A 20,173-nucleotide genomic window follows, 5' to 3' on the forward strand; every position below is an offset into this window, starting at 1 on the left:
GATTGAAGTTTCGAAGCTTTTACAGGCTGGGGAATAACTAGAGATAAAGTTTGTACCCCTGAATAATAGTTCAAAGTTAATTAACCACCCAAAAATTACGCCAGGAGGTGAAACTTAAATTAAGAAAGTGTCTATCGAAGGGTTGTAATGATTTAACCTTAATCACTCTGGCTTCTCTTCAACTATTACAAACTTAAATTGATTTTTGATGAAGAATAGCATTTTTCGGAAACAAATTTAACAGAAACTTCGCAGTAAGAAATATTTCATGCAAATTGTAATTTTATTCAATTAATAAAACATTACGTATATACAATTAAATAATAAATAATTAACAAATATGTTTCGAAAATACGATAAGAATTGTAAAATAACATTACATTATAAATTTCCAATGCTTTCGGTAATTTAATTTAAATTATTTCTTCATTCTGTGGAATAAATACAAACATTGTGGATGGATGTTAAGTAATTAATTATAAATATTTTAATGTTACCTCAATAAATAGGCAAGTTTTTAATTAAATTCAGAAAATAATATTTATTGCATTCGAGGTGATATTTAAGAGTGGTTTAAATTAAAGTATTATAACAACAATTCCAAAGAATTTCTTTAAGAGGCTACAAGAAGAATTGAAAATTAAATTTAGCTTTTCGAATCGACTTTAGTGGACTAAAAGAAAGACGTACTTTCTTCCCACAATAACTTCTTTTATTGACGATCCTTTCCCATATTTCTAGGACAGTTTGCTTGAAAAATTTGCCCCAGAAGCATTCAAGGGAACTTTACATCCTGAGAAATATCTAGGGAAAGCATTTAACGTAATGAAATACCATTTTAAGAACTGCGGGTCATAAAATATCAACTGCGCACATGTAAATTTTGCTTTCTGGGTTCAAAATTACCTTCCTTACTCAGTCGCCGAAGGTAATTTCGCAAACTTATCAGTTAATAGCTAATTACGTTCAGGACATGCTGTCGTTTAATTAAACGAGATGGAAATTAACCTGTTGACTTTTACCAGAACAAAATCAATATTCTTCGTGCATAAAATTTACTACAAAAATATCTTCATCAGAAATTTTTAAATTTTTTAAAAAATATCAAGCTTCCTAAGAATTCAAGAATTTCCAAAAAAATGCTACATACTTTTTATTCCGAAATCTATCTAGAAATAAATTCAAAAATATTTTTTTGCAGGTAACTAATTTCAACACACCTTCAAATCGAAGGGCTATTATCCATTTTTTAAATTGGGCTAAATTTTCCAAAAATTTCACAGAAAAAAAGCGAGAAAAAAATTTATCATGTATAAAAATATATTTCGCTTAGTCGAAGAATAATATCCTCAGTTTCTCAAAAATTTGTCGACAACTCCCCACCAAATTCAAGACGTCACAGCTTTCACAAATCATCCCCCAGCATCCACAGCCACGGCCAAAGAAGAAATTCAAGAATGCCCTCGCCTTCGTTAATCCCGGTTGCCTAATTAATTTCACCGCAACCATGTCAAGAGACGGACTCGACGACCCACAAAAACGCCGAAAGGCCATTACACAACGTCGTCATCGCGAAACAACGCGTCACGAGTAATTCCTCGAACGATCAACCCCTTTCGAAGACGTCGATAACTCCTGCGCCGAAATTCGAAGGATCGTTCAAGGTCCCATCGCGGAAGAACAGACCCAACCGCGTTTTCTCGACAGAAAACGACGGGGGTTGAAGGGGGCGGACATTCAGCATTCGTCAAGCGGGTGGCAAACGGCGGAAAAAGTTCGCGTGATCGCGGAATTCCCATCGCGGTCGATGTCACGCGTTCGCCGTCGCGCTTGTCAGAAAGTAAACGCGTCGGAATCATGGTTCGCGCGTGTCGACGGTCGACCCGGAAATTGGGGAGCACGACGTCGCGCGGGGGCGCGAGAAACGAGGGATAGACGCACTACTCACGTTGCGTCACCAGGAAACTTGGAATTCAAGTGGAATATTCACTCGATTTAGTCTCCTAATTCAAATTCTGATTTTTGGGAGACTGTAATTTGAACTTTTATTTCAGCGGAAATTCGCCAATTGGTCGGGTGGCAAAATATACCCTAAAAATAATTCCATTGAAAATGTAAAGGTGACATAGAAAACTTTTCCCTAACACGAGCCAGTTTTATGGTTCGAAGAATTCGATGACGTATGATAGAAAGAAAATGTATAGGATTTTTTTTTAAATATTTTAAATGTCCAGTGGATTTTCGCGCTTCACGTGAACCTTAAGCGTTCCGGCATTTCTGCAAGAATGGAGTTCTTATGGACAAGCGGCGATTGATTTTCCGGAGTGAAAGAACTAGCTGACGCGTAATTTGCGCTGAAAGGAAGTAAATTTTAAGAAAGGGACGACGCAGGGGGTGGGGCTTACTTGAATGGGTCAGAGGTGAACTCGATTACAGCGTTGAAAAAGTTAGCCGGACGGCTTTCTTTCATAGAACAGATTAATTGAAACTTAAGCGACGAAGCTTCGCCATTGAAAAACATCTTACTGTTCTCTCGACGATAAATAATTGAATGATCGAAGAATGCCACGGAAAAAATGAATACTGATAATGACAGAAAGGGTGTTAATCCTTCCGCGAATCCATTTTGCAACTTTGAACGAATCTATTGTAGACCCTTAATTACCAGCGTGTATTCGAACTTCATATTGCTCATGAAAAAAAGAAATACCTCACATTTATTATTTGGTATGCATAAGTAGGGACGGAAGGGTGGTAAAATTATTTGAAACATAAAGAGTCCTCGATGATTGAACAGCCTGTTAAATTTCTATAATATAACTAATAAAATATTTTTAACCTGACCTGTGATTTTATTACACTTTTAAAATGTTTAAAAAACAAATTTCTATACTAAATGATGATGCAGTGTGTAGGAGAATTTAAATGACCATGAGTAGATGTACGAGAGATGCGGAATGGAAGAATAAGGGGAAATGTATGGTATATGGTCAGACGAGCATTCCGGACCAATGTGCCAGGAGCTATTCTGTCTGTAACTTTTTGTGCGTGCGTCATATTAAAAATTTCTTGAAGTAAGAATTATTCAGATTAATGAGTACTTTAGAGAAATTGGATATTTCTCCCCTTTGGAATTTTCCCACTATTTACCCCTCTTCCCTTGTAGTACAATATTTACATTTGGACAAGAAGTCAATTCATGCCACGAAATTTTATTAAATAAATGTTTCATTAATATTAGTAATAGGCTGTTGACGAATTTCTTTTAAAGGAGTTAGTAAAATACACCCTTTATTTACCTCGCGAAGGGACTTCATTTTCCTGCACATTTCAGAGCGCATTCCGATTGAGCTTCAGCCATTTATCGCGTTCGTGCATCTCGCGCACCGCGATAATATCGAACAGGAAAATGACATTATTAATAAAAACGGTGCAAACAGTCACGGAATGTGTATAATTTATACCCTCTCCGAAAAACGGGCTGCAAGCTGCTACACAGTGGGTGAAAACATTCTTTCATTATTTCCTCGCTATTGCAATAGCGAATGCAATTAACGCGCACGAGATGCATTTGGAAAATTTAATTGGGGTTCGTGAACTACGCGAAATAATTTCCACCGCTGCGAAATATATTCCAGACCAAAATTCGCATACTTTGTAACAGTAGACACTATTTTACGCATCCTTCTGCCTCCCTAAAAGTCCATTTCTATACACCCCAACCCCCAGAGTGGACAAATGAATTAATTTAAAAAAAATCAATCTATATAAACTTCTTCATCATAACCTCCCTAGAAGCCACTAAACTAATATTTCAAAGATTTCATTTTTCATTTTGTCCCACTCAAGGTGCTTTAAAACAATCTTGGACGCCAATTAAGTAATAAATTAAATTGGAAATTCATTAGAAAGCAAGTATTCCATTTGCACCCCCTCCTCCACATCCATTGTCTCAAACACCTTCACGACTCGACAATTTGAACTTCGTCGTCTAATCGATTACCTTGCTCGTTCGGAAACCCAGAGGCAATAATTCGAACTGCTACATTCACGGGATTAAAATCAACCCCATCGTCTCACTAACCTACTTGAGGGATGAACACGTGGTCCGCAGGGGCAGCAACCGCTGCTCGATCGTTTCCTCCTACGTGCACACCAGTCCTGACCCATCCTCCGCGGCCAATCCTTTCAATTTCACCTCCTCGAATTATCCAAGCGACGGCCAGGTCCCCAGACCTCTACCAAGCACTTAGCCGAGATACCATTTCGCTTCTCGGGGTGCCGCCGAGGACGCATTTTCTTGCTGGAGGTGGCATCTGCCCTCCACTTCACCACAACTCCAACCACCAAACCTGGGATCCCTCCCAATTGCGCCACTCGCCTGAAACTTCCTTTATTAAACGGGAGCCCGCGGGCACGTCCCAGCCTCTAATCTCCTAATTTCTCAGCTCCCCGGCGATTCGCAGTCTGAGGAATTCACATTGCCGCGGAATACATCGCTTCCTGGTCGAGGCAAGTGTCCAGGGGAAGGCGAATAAAGACGCTATCAGTATTCCTTATGGATCCCCCGCGGGAGCTTTCAGCAAAATTGTGGGATTACGGGCGATCCTCCCGCTTCAGAGGACCGTGGCCTCCTCGGGAGGAGGATCCTCGAGGTGCGACCGAGATGGATCTTCGAAAGGTCGGGGGAGGAAGCGTCTCCACTTTAGCGTTACGCTCTCGATCAATTTGCTGGCGACGTGACTGCAGTGCTCTTCAATTCCCCAAGAAAAACGTCCCCCGCTGGTACCCCGCTTCGCGAAGATTCCGGGGCAACCAGTAATTCTGTGCTCCAGTGTTAATTAAAGTTCCTCGAGGAGCGGACGTCACCAGTCTCCATCGATGCAATCCAATTAAAAACAGTCTAGCATCAATTTGGGGAGCCTTCGCTCCGCGCCACTTCAATTGCCCGTCAGGAGAACACTCTGGGGATACTCGGGCAGCATTTCTGTCCACCGAATCTCCGCCAAAACTCGACACGCACCACCTCCCCTCAGCCTGCGTTCCAATTTTTACCCAATCACACTACCAACCCCCTGGTACACCCCATCTTCAATAGATTCCCCCGAATCAACGCACACTTAGGTCCAACACCATCATCTAGCACATAGTCCTCTCACAACTGGGCCCGCGGGTTAGGTTCCACAAAACCACCGACCCCCCCACCAGCCCCACAACACGTGCACCCTAGTCAAGCACTCGCTCAGTGAAGAACACCTCCACAACAAACTGAGTGGCGCGTTGGCTCAGGGTTTCGTCTGGGGTGTCCACCGTGAACCGTGGCACGCGAGGAGAGTGCTCCAGCGTCGACCAGGCGACAGGAATTGTCAGGCGGATAACCGGAAGCCTGAGCCGGAGGCGTCCAGATGCGAGGGTGTCCCTGACCACAAAGGAGGCTCTCCCCCTGACAGGGCAGGCGAAGTCAGGGGCGGGCAGGATGGCGTGGACGTGACGAGCTCCAACGAGGCCGCGGAAAATGTAAACTTCTTCGAGGGATGTGCTCCCCACGGGGGCGAGAGGGGAGGGCGCGGGAGCCACGTTGGAGCAAGACGAGGGAGAGAGCCGTCCTCTCGCGGCTCTATCGACGCGAGCGCCTCCTTCGCCGAGGCTTCGGCGCCGAAAACGACGACGCCGGGACCCCTGGAAGGGGCGGCGGCCGTGGGCGGCCGGGGGGAGGAGGGAGGCAGGGGTCGGTGCGCGGAGTGGAATTGTTTTCGTGGGGGTGGAGGAGCGGCGTACTCGTTCCTCTTCCTCCTCTTTTCTTCGGACGTAGATGTACTCCTGGCCGTTCTCCCGCGGTTTTGGGGGCTTTTCGGCCACTCTACTGTGAACCATTGGTTGGGTAGGTGTTTTTTTAGAATTCCTGACGCGGCCATGTGCTGGGTGATTTTCTTTTGGAGGACTGACAGGGAACGTCGCCCAACTGTAACACGCTGATTTGGGTGAAACTCGGCATAGAGGTAGGGTGCCTAAAAATGTTAGATACGTTTTTTTTAAGCGACGAGAATTAATGTTTTGGGGGGAGGGGAAATTACCCTTCAAAGATGCGGGTTGGAGAACTATTTACTCGAATAACTCGAAAATGACCAGGGATAGGGAAAAATTATGAAGAGGAAAGTTTTGTGGTTTTTTATAAGGAATAACATGATATGAGCAGAATTTCTGCAAAATCACAGATGGCGCCGCTGTGGTGAAAAAAAGTACTTTACAAGTCAAAGTGAAAATTTTTGTTCACAATCGCAGCATCATCTGTGATTTTCTCAAATTTCTGCGTATGTCATGTTATTCCTCAAAAAAAACCATACAATTTTTTTTATAATTTTTCTCTGTTCCCCGAACTTTAAAATGTAATTTCATCCCCCAAACATGAATTTCCGTCGCTAAAAAAACAATTCTAATATTTTTAATACCTGTATTCCGACTTTCACCAAAATCGGCGTGTAACAGTTGGGTACGTTCCTGGTGAGTGTAGGTCTAGGTAGTGTTTTGATGAAGCTTCCAGGTGGATTGAGAGTGGATGAGGGGGTGGTTTCGTGAGGAGTTCTACGTTGGGAGTATGAAATTCGGTAGGTAATACTTGGTTGAGCTTTTTGGGTTGTCCTAGTTGACGATTTTGAAACGGACTTTGTGTACATGATGGGGGTAGCTCTGTGGGTCAGTGCTAACAATTCCGTTGGGGGTCCCAGGTCTTCTGCATCAGATAGCTGTTTAAATTTTAACGTTGCGGTAGTTGAGGACTCAGATGTAGATGCTACCTACGAGGTGGCTTTGTCCAAACGTGTCATAGAATTTTGTAGTAAGTGTCTGAGAACCTTCTTGAGTTGGGTCGCCGCAGTTGAGGTTTCTAAGAGGGATTACGAGCAGCTGGCAATATCGTTTCGTTGACAAGTTCTAGTTCCCACTTGGGTGGGTTGAATCTTTCTGTGCTGACGGCTTCTCGAATTTTGGTATTGTAGTAGTGGGCGATTTTAAAGAGGATTTCGCGCAGATGGCAGCGCAGCTTTATAGACCAGATCTAGCTCTTTTATTGAAGATATAAATAGTCCTACTACCGAAAAGCTAACTGGTTTCTTGAATTGCAGTAGGCTAGAACAATTTTCGCAAATAACAGCATGAGCTCCTCCATTCTTCTGTTTGAATTAAGGTTGCGGTATGTGAACATCTAAAAAAAAAGTGTTATCTAGACAACAATCTCCAGTCAAGTTTAGCGCTAGAAATAATTACAAACATCGTTTGTAATAATTCAAAGCATTTTACTGGAAGCTTTTATTCCACTAGTCTTGTAATTTTTGGTTAAAAAATCAGCGTTTCTATTCATTTTCACTTTTGTCAGCTAAGCTTCATTGTGTTCATTTCCAACGTTATTGTACTAGCTTCTAGTATTCGCGTTGATTTCGAGCTCAAAAATCTTGCAGCGTAACCATCAATGATTACACAACGCGAAACAGAATTAGAAACACGTGTTGGGTAGTTGAGTACCCACGAACAACACAATGCTCAAAAGGGGAAGTTTCGATGAACTCAGTTCCTTTGTTGCGGGTTCACGGTCTTGTAACACGAACAAATAACGAGATTAATTCGTGGCACAATGTCTATTGTTATCTAAAGCCGGTCGCCATGTTGCAGTCACTTCCTCTACCCATATTTACGTAGAAGTTTCTTAACAGGAAACAACCAGAACCTGTTTGCCACCGCATCCTCATAAACACTGAATATTATGTCACTTAAAAAATTTGCAACAATCAAAACAATTGCTGGCCCAATGGTACCAAGTCAGAAGAATGGTGGATGACTAGTCACTCTGTAATCCAAGTGACTCACGTCTTTTTTTTTGGGGGGGGGGGGAAGCTGATGCACGTGCTTGAAAAGTGAGGTTAGGTTGGAAAACAGTCTTCAGACTGGACCTTGCCTTTCCGATAGTCTTGTTCTCTTTTTCTCTTACTTATTTTGTTTGTGCAATAAAGACGCTTAATAATAATAATAAAAAGTGATCCTTTTTCTAAGTTCAGGAACTCTAGCCTTCAGCATAGTGACTAATTTGTTTGGTGGTGGACAATATCTTTCAGAACTCAAGGTTCCCCAGTGTTGAGGTCTACGTCCCCAGCCACAATGCACTAATTTCTATAATATTAAGTCGATTATGAATAGACTAAGGAGTTTTTCTTAGGAAGAAGCTAACTTCTTCATAGACACTCCACGAGGAACACAAGAATGTCCCCCTTCAAAACAATTTACAGTCGTTTAATATTATCCAAAATTTGGTGAGATGCTATTTAAGATCCTAACCAAAAGCAGCAGACAGTAAACCCTGGATTTCTTTCAGCATTCCTGAAATATGATTTCCTACAGCCTCCAATAGAGGTCCAGAGCATGGTTCATTTTCGAAACTCAATTCACCGGGTCCAAATTTCACGAATCACATTTGAAACATATAAAGAGTTACAGTACAGTCTTCAGAAGCTTTACAAAACTGTTTGGCAATGTTCGTCGACTTGTATTTCCAGCTTATCATCCAGAAAGGGTAAAGTGTCACCAGTGTGCCCTCGGGAACCTTCAGACAGTTTTTCTGGTTTGGTAGAATCAGTGAAGCTGATGCAATTGAAATACCGTTGGCAATAATGGGTTAATTGAAAGTTCCTCGTGTACTGCTAGGAACCACGTGCTCGGTGACACGCCCACTATGCTCAAAATCAATGGAAAGTTGGGAGAGGGTGCAGCGACAGTACCGTGACCCCTTGCTCGTTCCAATGGACAGTGTGACCCATCGACTAGGACAATCGTTTCAAGAATCGCGGTGTTGCAAAATATCGTGGCAGTAGTTCAGAAAGACTCTTCATCTTTGCGGGATTAAACACAACGAAATTCTTAATTCCATATATAAAAAGTATCCCTAGTGAATAACTAGTCACCATTTTACCTTCTTCGCTGATTTATTTTCAATTTGAATATCTCATATTTATCATCTAAATGTGTTAAGACCTTCTAACCTTTAGTGCATCGATCCAGTTAACCTCCAACGAATCCAATTTTTTGGAATTAAGTACGCTTAATTTGGAAGTAGGTTTTTCTGCTAAGAAACTGCATCGGGGATTTCGTCGACATTCTTCAGGTCATCATTGAAAATGCGAGAAACGGCGTACAGCCCGCGCGAAAAATTCCAACGAGAGACAAATCAGCGAGAAAGTGGCACATTTCGTCTTCGTGATAGAAATGAAACCATGACCCAGCGTAACGAACGCAGAGTCTGGGTTATAAACACCGTAGACAGCGAAGGTAGCGAGCTACCTACGACCTACGTCAACGATTTCCTTGCAATATTGACCCTACGCACGCCACTATTAGCATCACGGAAGAAAAAGCTAAAGGTTAACAAAATCCTGCTCAAGACGATGAAGCAGCTCTGTATTCTGCATCGGGAATTACTATTACTATTCATCATTTACGACTGCTACCATGCATTTATTACGCACGGTATGCCCTTGTATAGTACATGGCAAAGAGCAAGCGTTTGCAATCCTACCAGGCATTCAAAATTAACTTCACCTTCACAGAATTATTCCGATTCTTAGCTACTCAACCCAGCTCATCCAAAAGCACCCCTGATCCCTGAAGAAACAATAAAAATAGTATACAGTGGCAGATCAGTGCCATATATTTGTTAAACACAGTATGTCCTTCTAATGTTAATTTTTCTGAATATTTTGCGACTATACAGAGAAGTATTGTTTAAGGGAGGATTGTGCAGCCCTTCAGAAATATTATATCTTTCATGAGATAATTGTGATTGCTGCGTTTGTTGGAATAAATGCCAGGATTCATCTACTCAGCCTGGACCAAGCAGAAACCACCCCTGATCAATGAAACGTGAAGGAAAATGGAGTGAGGTGGAAGAGCCAAATTGGAGCTATCTCACTGATAATTTAACCTAAATTGCAATTAACGTGGATGCATCCATCGTGTTAAAACGCCTTTAAAGGTTCGATTGGATCTATATTCTCCAGGTCCTGTTTCAGTTCCTCGTCAGAAGCTAGCTCGCACACTCGAACCAAGCTTTTAACCTCGAGAAAGTTCTTAGCTCTGGCGAAAGCGTCCGAGATGTCCCTGAAACTTCTCTCGACTAGAGAGAACGAGCTGCATCGCTTTCAACTACGCCGTCTAACAACGAACGTAAGCCATTTTGCAACGTGATCCAATAGGGACGTAGCTGTCTGCCATAACTGGCACTCCTTTTCTGGTAAATAAAGTTCACTAGCAGAGGAAAACAATTGAAAATGAGGCAAAGGCTTTAAAGTTACTCCAGTGTGGATTCTGAGCAGCTTGATTCAGAGGAAGACAAGGCAGGGTATTTTTTTTTATTTAATAAGACAGTTGGGTCGATATTTTTTAGATTCCTGTAGATGGGGTGGAGATTTGGGGAATTTTGTTTAGAAGGTTTTGAGGTGATGTTTTGGTATTTTGAGTGTAGGGAGAACTCGAGGTCTTGGTTTCGATTCAAGGGGATATTTATAGAATTTTATTGAAATTTCATATTTTAGGTTTCGGGGAATATAGGGAATTTTATGAGGTGGTTCCTCAATGGTAATATGTTCCCAGGTTAAACACAGTATTGAATATCCAGTTCACCAGATAATTGCTGTTGCACACACAATTATCTTTTGATTTACTAACTCCAAAACCTCCACCTCGTAAATTAAATTAATTAGAAACACGTAGAGTTAGATAAAGTCGCAGATTTCTGGTAAGATTAAATATTTTTAGTGCTACACCCACAAATAGCTTCTACATCATATTTTTTCCCATCAAATTTACTTCGTTTTGGTTCATGGTCATCTAGAAACAAGTGAACTATAACGGGAACAGGAAAAATAAACCAAAATAGAACTACTTTACCGTCGAAGAGGTAAAGTAAGGTCCATCTGGTCCAGGTTATTGAATCGATACAAGGCTTTGGTGCTGCCATCGCACTTACGGTCGGGAAATTCGGTTAAATGTGGATGAACTAGGGAATTATGAGTCGATAAAGTAGTTTTCTCGGCACTGGGATACCTACAGTTGCTCAAGATTTCCTGCTCAACGACTGGCTGCTTTAGTACAAGATTTACTCGACACTGGCGCCACGTGAAAGTCACTATCTATGTTAAAATTAGTTTATGGTAACGACATCGTGGCGTAACTAATAGAATATCATGACAGATAAAGTTGAAAGCTTAATTGCTAACACTTCGTTTCAAGTTCATCGATAAAACTACGTAACATGTATACGTATATCTACATGATCTGTAATTCTGTTCTCTGCTACACTGTACATACTCGGACCCGTGGGCTCTTTTCAGAGCCTAGGGACTTTTCTTTTTCTTAGTAAACAACATAATAAATGGCAACATATTTTAAGGCAAACGAAGAAAGTACTTTAAGACTTAGGACGCTATTAATTTTAATCGATGTATAAACAATTTTCTTCATAATTTTCAATAAAAAAAAAACTTCTAATTTCTTGCTGTTAGAAAATAATACTTTTGAAGATAAATATACCATCTAGGAGCCAGTTCATTTTTAAAAGTTTTTTCATATGTATCCCATAGCTTAATGAATATTAGCACAAACTTGCATTTGTGAAATGACATTACTTTTTATATAATTCACCCCTTCAACTTTCTTCAGACCACAAATGTATAAAATTTACAATTTTGACTTCCGAAAATACCCTTTTAGAGACACATTTCATCGGAAATGGGCAGGCGAGTAAACTCAGACCAAAAGTTAGTAGGTAATCATGCTGTACACTGAGTTAGGGAATTAACAAGGTTTACCAATATACTAGATGCGCCGTGGAAATAGAATCCTGATGGTCACTAAATCGGGGTCGAATTTGACTTGCGAAGTACCGGGACGAATGCCGAAATCCACTTAGCGCGGGAGAAACCGATATCGCTAGTCGATCACAGTTCCCAGCGCAACTGAATACACATGTTTGACAAACAACGCAGCCTAATCGAATTATCAGCGAAACGCCCGTCTTATACTTCGTGCCCGAATGTGCAAACGTACACTTACTCTACTCGGAGCGTGTTTGCAGGGCAGCTTGATGCGATTTTCGAGTGAAATGGGAGAAGCAGAGAGTTTGCTCACGAGGATGGAAACAAATGTTGCTCTGTTGTACTTATACAAACAGTATTTGTAATGAAATTAAAATAATCCTGCAATAAATTGTGGGAATCACAGTGAAATTTGAGATATATTTGATATTTCATGAATGAGGAAATGAATATTTATTTCCAAAAAATTGGGACTTTTATGTGTAAAAATTTTTAAAAAAGGGTTACATCTAAAGAATTTAAAAAATTAAAGACCAAATGGGAATGTGTATGAATTAAAACTTGAATACCTGCCAAAGAATGTGAATTTTCAACAATTTAAATTCTTCGGACTAACCACATTTCCTACGTTTTGGTTCCGAAAATAATATAAATTTCTCAAATTCCAATTGCCAGAAAATTCAGAACATTTAAAAAAAATTTATTTCCAAAGCTAATTATATTTTTAACATTTCAGTTCTCGAACCAGTTAAAATTTTCGAACTTTTAATTCTGTCCATTCACCATGATTCAGAGCGTTTAATTAAAACACATTAATATATAACGGGAACGATTCGGATTAATCCAACTGAAAGTAATGGACCGTGGAATAAATTTGTCTGAATTTGCATTCAGCGCATTTGCATTCGAGATCTGTCTCCCTGTCGGGGCACACACTAAACTTCGAATCAGGTACAAACAGTACGCTGCGGTCGCCAGACACATGACACCAGGAACGCTGTCGGAATATTGAGCAGCGTGTTCAACGTGAGAAACAATTAACAGATTACCAATTAAAGGAGCCCTAAATCTTTATTAAGATCTATTAGCATTTACAAATGATCTACACCTTTTCAGTTTATTTTCCAGGTTTCGAAAATTTGTACTTTCCCTTCTTATGTGTTCAAAACCTTTTAAATTCCATTAGCCTTTCCTTCAATTTCTGCTTAAAAAGTTATCACTTTTCCTGATTGTGAGTTTAAGTCTCGAGGTCTGTGATTTGTGTTTAGCTAATTCCATAAAATGTAAATCCCCGGGTGGGAAAGTTTTTGAATTCCCAATTTACTAATTTCCTAATTTAATTTTTTCAAATTCTAAATTGCCCAATTTTTCAAATATGCAATTTCCTTGGATCTTGTCTTCCCAGGTTTCCAATTTCCAAATTTCTCAATTTTCGATTTCCCTTGTTATCCAAACTCCTAATTCACCAATTTTCTAATTATTAATTCTCTGATTTCTAAGTTTTCCTTTCCCAATTTTCTAATTCCTGAATCTCTGATTTCTAAATTTTAAATCCCCAATTTCCTCCTTTTCCTATTTCTCAATCACCCAATTTCCTTATTTCCCAACTTTTCAATGCCCGAATTTTCCCAGCGCCTAATTCTCAACGATTTCAGTTTGTCAGTCCCCTAGTCCCCCATCGTCCAATTTTAAAATTCACGTTCCAATTTCTTAATTCCCCGCCGTACCCACACACCCAGCAGCACCTTCGCATTTTCCCATTCAATCTCGCTGCGATTCTCCTTGCATACTTTCTTAACCTCGTTCAAAAACTCGTTTCCCAGAATCACCTTCCGCTCTTCAGCAATGCCCTCGCGCTGGCGTTGCAACAAGCAGTTCCCGGAATATATTCCGCACATAGAAATTTCTAAAGACATCGCTCTGTTTCTCCTGCGAATTCGACAGAGTGGAAGGCAAGGACGATCGATGAACCCCTTCTTAAAATTACAATCACAACGTCGGAACGCTGTCAGCGTCGCGCGAGGGAGCACGTACCACGTCGGAAACAATTATCGTTTGTGTGCTTTCGAGCACCGGCCCTCGAATCAATAACGCCTCGACGACGTTCACACCTCCGAACTTATATCGCCCGCCTTTTCCACTCGTTCGAGTCGCGAAGCATATTGAGTGTGCTCTTGATGCATTGTGACGATGTCACGCGACTCTTTATAAAATAATGTGGCTCCGAAAGCTGTTAATTTTGTCAGTATGTAGGTGACACAGAAGAGCTAGTGCGAATGTACTGCTGAAAGTAGTCGGTGGCGACCTCAGCGATTAAATACTTTCTAGGTAAGTAGGAATGGGAGCTTCGTAATGATCAGTAGATGTTGAAACTGATAGATGGAGCCTGTCACTAGGATCTGTTGGCGATACAGAGTGGAAGCTTACTCAGTAGCATCGTGTCTGCTAGCCACTGATGCAGCAACAGGAAACCACAGGTCTACATTTGTACTAATTGTAAGTCACACTTTCGTTTCATCGAACCAATAAAGTTCATCTATCTAAATCTCTAAAGGTTGCACTTCAAGCTCAGTTCCAATTAATAAAACCATAGGTGTGGTTTAGTTTTGAAGAGTTCCTAACCCTATATCCCAGTGTGTTCAGTCAGAATTTGTTGACTTACTATATTATCCTTACAATTTTCATTGAAACCTGTGCTAAAAGAAAGTGTTGCAGCTGGTCTACACCAGAGGTTCTTGTTCCTTATCCCTGATCCTCTTAACCCTTCTCAGAATCCTTAGATATACGAAGTAAAAGACACAGGATTGCAAAGTAAGCCAATTATATTAAAGAATAGTTATCGAGACAATACTATTATAGTATATCCTCGTTATAGCCCCGTTTTTACCATGCGTAGTACGCCCGGTGACTATCTTCACGATTTCTTGGAATCCTTCGGTCGAGAGTGAGAGGACCCGTGAAGGAGCGAGAGGGAACGAAAGAGTCGACGACAACCTCTTGTCAACTGTTTCGTTCCCTCTCGCTCGCTCTTGGGTTTTCTTCTCTCACTCGCGGCATTGGCTCTAGGCAGTGATCGGAAGAACGTGTATCGACGCTGATTGGTTGCCGCGATTTGGACAAAAAGCGGAAGTAGACAGAGAAAGAAACTGTAAAAACAAAGAAAGAGACAGAAATACTGATAGAAAGAGACAGAAATACTGACAGAAAGAGATAGATAAACGTTTAGGTTATGTTTATTTCTGGTTTTGCCCCAAAATGGCTGCGGTTATGCCGATCACTCCTCGGAGGATCACTAGTTTACTGTACTACATAGTACTCCTGTTGTTTACACCCGTAACTAACTGCAGTGGTTCACAGCCACAATCCTACACTCTTTAAAATCGCATAACTTTTTTAAAATTAATCCAAACGACTTGATTTTTTTTTAGAAGCTAGAAGAATTAGTTTGCTAAGTGACGTGATTCGTCGTTTTGAAAAAAATGCACTTGGTCGGAATAGAAAAATAAAAATAGAAAAGGTCGTTTTTTCAACTTTTCTTTGTGAGCCTGTAATGAAAATTAAAAAAAACCGTTTGTAGATTGAAGTAAGTTATATACGTGTCTAAAATTTCATGAAAATCGGTTAACGTTGCTCTGAGCTATTAACGCTTAAAGATCGCAGAATAAGGTCGAGAATCGCGGAAATTCCCAAAATCAGCGATCCTACGTGCATGGATCCCAGGTCAGAAAACCGTGGTCTACCCAATTCGCAGCAACTTTCGAACAGAGGAATAGCACAGCGCGGTAGAGTGTCAGGCACGGAAGGAGCCCGCTTCGCTTAACCTCCAATTGAAGTTGCGTTGGAACAGGGCGATTAACGATACCACGGTGGCCCGTTATGATATGATTAGCGTTCTCCGATGGTGCAAATTAATTCTACAGGTACGGTTACACGAGCGACGAAAGCTCATTAACGACGTAAACGTAAAGGGCACTGTAAACGCGAATCGATTGTTCCGTGTACCCGTCCGCGTGGATTCGCGGCGTGTACATGCCGCGATATCGGTGTCAGCGGAAATTGCAGGAACGCCGGGGGAAAATGGCGGTTTCAGAACGAAACGATTAATTAAACAACAAGCGGCGCGTGCATTAGCCAAAGCCGGATCGGCGGTGATTATCTATTATTTAATGCGACGGGATTGCACTGCGAATAATTGTTGAGACGTGTGAATGAATTAGGGGGAATGAATATAGGTCGTTATGGAAATTAAACTTGTACAGCAAAACGGAGAAATCGGATACGGGGCTTACAGAGCAGTTAGTGGAATTATAATTATTTGAGGAACTAGTAACTTTTTTTGGTAAATGTTTCTGTGGTCTATGTGGCTTCATTGTGAACATGCAATTATTTTTAAAAATTTTGAGGTACAGAAAAGTTGTTCCATTAAAACAGAGAAATGTGATAGTGGAATTAATTTTTTTAAGAGACTGATACTTGGTGGTGCTTTCATTATACTTCTCTGTCTGTACCTATAGTTCTGCATTTCAACATGCATTTACCAGATTTAAAATTATAGCTGTACTTGCTAATATTTATTATTGAACAAAAATAAACTTCATTTTCTTCATTTTAAATGAATCCTTAGAGTGTACAGTAATACAGGTGAAATAAAAATGTGGAACTTCATGTGGAAGAATAAATGTATGGAATATTGAAATCTCTGTAAGTAATAGTCTCTCAAAGAATTCAGTTCCAATAAATTTCCTTCTCCAATTCAAACAACTTTCTTATCAATAAGTCCTTCACTCCTCTAATTCTTCTAGAACAAATCGCAAATACACGTCTGATTTAGCTATACCAGGGTTGACTAACTGGTGACTCGCGAGCTGGGGGCATCTCCGCTTTGCTGCCACGCTGAACGGCCCCTCCATACCTCCCAGACTCTGACGATCATAGTCAAAAAAAGAAGGAAAGAAGGAGGACTCGACTGCGATCGTCAGAGTTTGGTCGGTATGGAAGGGGGCCGTTCAGAACGTTTGCCACCTGGGCTGTCTTTCTTAAATCCGCCACTGAATGTTTCCTATTCGTTTATATATCTCGGTTCTCCATCACCGTAGGTACAAATATATTAATATCGTTAAAATCGGCGAAACCTCTTCTTTAAAACGACCTTTGTTTTATGTCCATGGGATGTTCATTGTCCAAAATATCGTCGTTTAAAGAAAAGCCTATTTCTTAATATTTCACTATCTCCGTCCTGCTTGCACAGTCGGACCTCTCGCTCGCACGTAAGCGGTACGCGCTTACAGAGCGACGTATGCAGCGTATTAGTATCTTTTTTTCTGAGTAGCCCTTGTGCAGCGCGCGCAGGCCCTTACAGAGAGCTTTGGCCCGCGAATTTCAAACCTTCAAACTTCGCAGCTCGATATCTCGGCAACCAGGGCAGCTACCACGCTCGCAGAAGATGCAAAATCACGAGTACGTTATTCTCTACCATTTGGGCGGTTTACTTTTGAAATTTAAAATGTCTCGCAAACCAATAGAGATGTCAAATTCACACAAAACTGTACATATAATTAAGAGCGTACATTGCAGTAAATGCTCCACAGATTTATTTTAAAAAATTGTCAAATCTCCCAAGTTTACTGTACTTTTAAACTTGACACCAGACTAAGAAATCAACCAGGTTTCAATAATCATTTCGCGTTTCCTCGATAATTACCAGAAATAGTGTAATTATTTGCGCGTTGTGTTGAATAATAAATGAAACATTTGTGATCTGAACTAGGTATGCTGGAATTTGATTCGAAGCACTGCAATTACGTATTTTAAGGAAAATTGAATTTGTGCTTCTTCATTTCAAATTTCAAACTCGAATTTTCTTGTATTATGAGATTCGTGCTTACATGATGAAACGAAGTGAATATTTCCACATCATATTAATGAAGAATATTGCTCATTAATATCATTGGACACATCATATATTAATATTACCATTACGTAATCTTTGAAATTTTGCGGAAATATTCCATAATTAATACACCTATCGACCGCTTCAAAAGACAATAATTAATGTAATTACACACCATTGTACCACGTCATAATTACCGATGAGCATAACGTAAATTATTACCTTCCAGGACAGTAATTAACAAATTTTCGTTTTAATTAAGAGTCTCTAAAGTAAAATTCACTTCAAATTTCCTATTGCAAATGCGAATGAAATTATTTACCTATTATTTTAACTAAATTTCTTCAAAAATGTTGCTACAGAAGGAGCTTCTTCAATGCCTTTGCGAAGCAAATTTCAATCCTCCACTGAGTTGGAACAATGCCTCAAAAAAGTTTCTTTATGGTTTACAATCACTAGAATACTTATTTAAATTTTGCAAGAAGATGCGAAGAGTTAATTAACCAAACACAGACCCACTAATTTCAATGTTCCTCTGAGTAATTTTGACGACTATAATAAATTGGAAACATCTAGGGTAATTCATGCAAAGAAACAGAACAGCTGGCCTGCTTTGAAATACTTGCATTTGTCACGCCAGCTGAAAAAAAATTGTCGAGTCTCCACCAATCATTCGTGATGCTTTTATCAGCAGCTAAATCAATAATCCGTTTATAAAAGAGAAGAAAAGCAGCTGAAGAAATATAAAGGATATTTTAAATAAAGGTTTTATTGTATTGTTTTCCAATTTCACAAATTACCGAGCAAAATGTACGAAGTTAGTTAATAAACCTCTCGTTCTTACTTTTCTCTTACGGGAGAAAAACATGGCGAAGGCCAGAGAGGAGAATCTAATAATTTCATTTAACGGATTAACCTGGAACAAGACTGAATAGGACGCGGACGTTTTAATTAAAAAGCAAGGAAAAAGTGTATTTCACAAAGGCTGGGGATTACAATAACTGAACGACAAAAAGCATTAATAAAGATGCCCTGCGGGTAAAAACTTCTCGAATTTATCTTATTAAACGATTCTCCCCGGGGGTGGTAACGTAGGGAAACTAAAAAAGTCCTTATATAATTGAAAAAATAAGTCAGATATTTTCAACATTAAAAACAAGAAAATTTTCAAAGTGCAAAACTGTGTGTTTTTTTAAATTGTGTTTTTGAATGAAATTTCGTTTGTACTACATACGTCCATTTACTGAATATGCATTCTGTTTTTATTCCGTGTACGTGAAACAAACATTTTGTGCTTTTTGGTAAAGAATTGTATCCACTATAAAACTGCGTCGTCAGTTTTGTGTTTGCGTTTTTGTAAAAAGAAACTAATACAAATATATTCGTTACCACACAGAACTTTTCCATATTTTTTTATAGCATGCAGGTGAAACACTGCTTTGAAATGTCCTTCGTGTTATTTCTTTTTCGAATTCCGTTTCTAAAAATGTCTGATATTAACAAACATATTTAAAAAATTGTGCATCTCCCGACATTTCGTTAAAAGGATCTCTCGTAATTTTAAACCGCATTTATTAGCTCCAGGATCACTCCATTCCCGACAATACCTCGTTCCGCCCATTGTTCCTGCTTCCCTCGTCCACTCTCCTTTTCCATGCTTATTTTTCCCGAATATCATTGGAAAATTCCAACAGTTTATAGCACATTGAAATGCATTTTAATAGAAGGAATTTTCATTCGTACAAAAAATCTCACTCCAGATTTAAAAACTAATTTGAAGCCTGGAAAATGTTGAATTTCTTTGACTATCCTACAGTGGATTAATAAATTCCCCTCAACTTCCAAATAATTGCGCAGAACCATTATACTGACGTTCATTTTAATACCTAATGCAATTAAGCTCAACAGTTTACACCTTTGCAGATTGAATCTCCACCCCATGTAGCACGCAATTAGTCGTAACATTTGCATGACGCATAATGTCATTAAGGAACTCTGAAGAGTTCCGTCTACCTCTGCCTAGCAGAGATTAAAGCCTTACATCTCATCAAGTTTCAAAATGTAGACTCTCGTGTTAATCCTAGAGTTTTTCCCCTAGACTATATAGTTGTTAAGCAACGTTGCTCTTTTTATAAATTAATAGTTGGTTGTCAAAGAGAAGAGATAATTAAAAAAGAATATTCATTATTTAATAAATAATGTTAATTTAAAATACAGTAATTGAGTGTATGCCAACTAAATAAATATTATAAATTTCCACCAAAATGACCAAGAAATGTGCTACTTCGATTTACTTGCGAAACCTTCATATTTTTCTCTGATCGCCTTCCCAGCATCGAGACTATCATTCCCTGAAGTCAAGCGAGTGGGAGACGGTCAGAGCGGAAATTGCTGCTTCGAAACGGAGATTCGAGCGACATCGTCGAAT

At 39.8% G+C, this 20,173-nt stretch overlaps 1 protein-coding gene across 11 annotated transcripts in view; it reads right to left on the reverse strand.

The window, feature by feature from the left end:
* The window catches only part of Dnc (phosphodiesterase dunce), a 483,414-nt gene that overhangs the window by 139,740 nt on the left and 323,501 nt on the right, over positions 1 to 20,173 (reverse strand). The window contains exon 1 of one of the 11 annotated variants that reach the window (XM_076827796.1): positions 4,085 to 4,213. The exons of the other annotated variants lie outside the window; for them this stretch is intronic. Coding sequence (XP_076683911.1) covers positions 4,085 to 4,170 — 86 coding nt within the window. The 5' untranslated portion in view covers positions 4,171 to 4,213. Of the gene's footprint in view, positions 1 to 4,084; positions 4,214 to 20,173 lie in introns of those variants that run through there. 11 annotated transcript variants of the gene reach the window in all.

This window comes from Andrena cerasifolii, chromosome 15, assembly GCF_050908995.1.
Source record: "Andrena cerasifolii isolate SP2316 chromosome 15, iyAndCera1_principal, whole genome shotgun sequence".
NCBI lineage: Eukaryota > Metazoa > Arthropoda > Insecta > Hymenoptera > Andrenidae > Andrena > Andrena cerasifolii.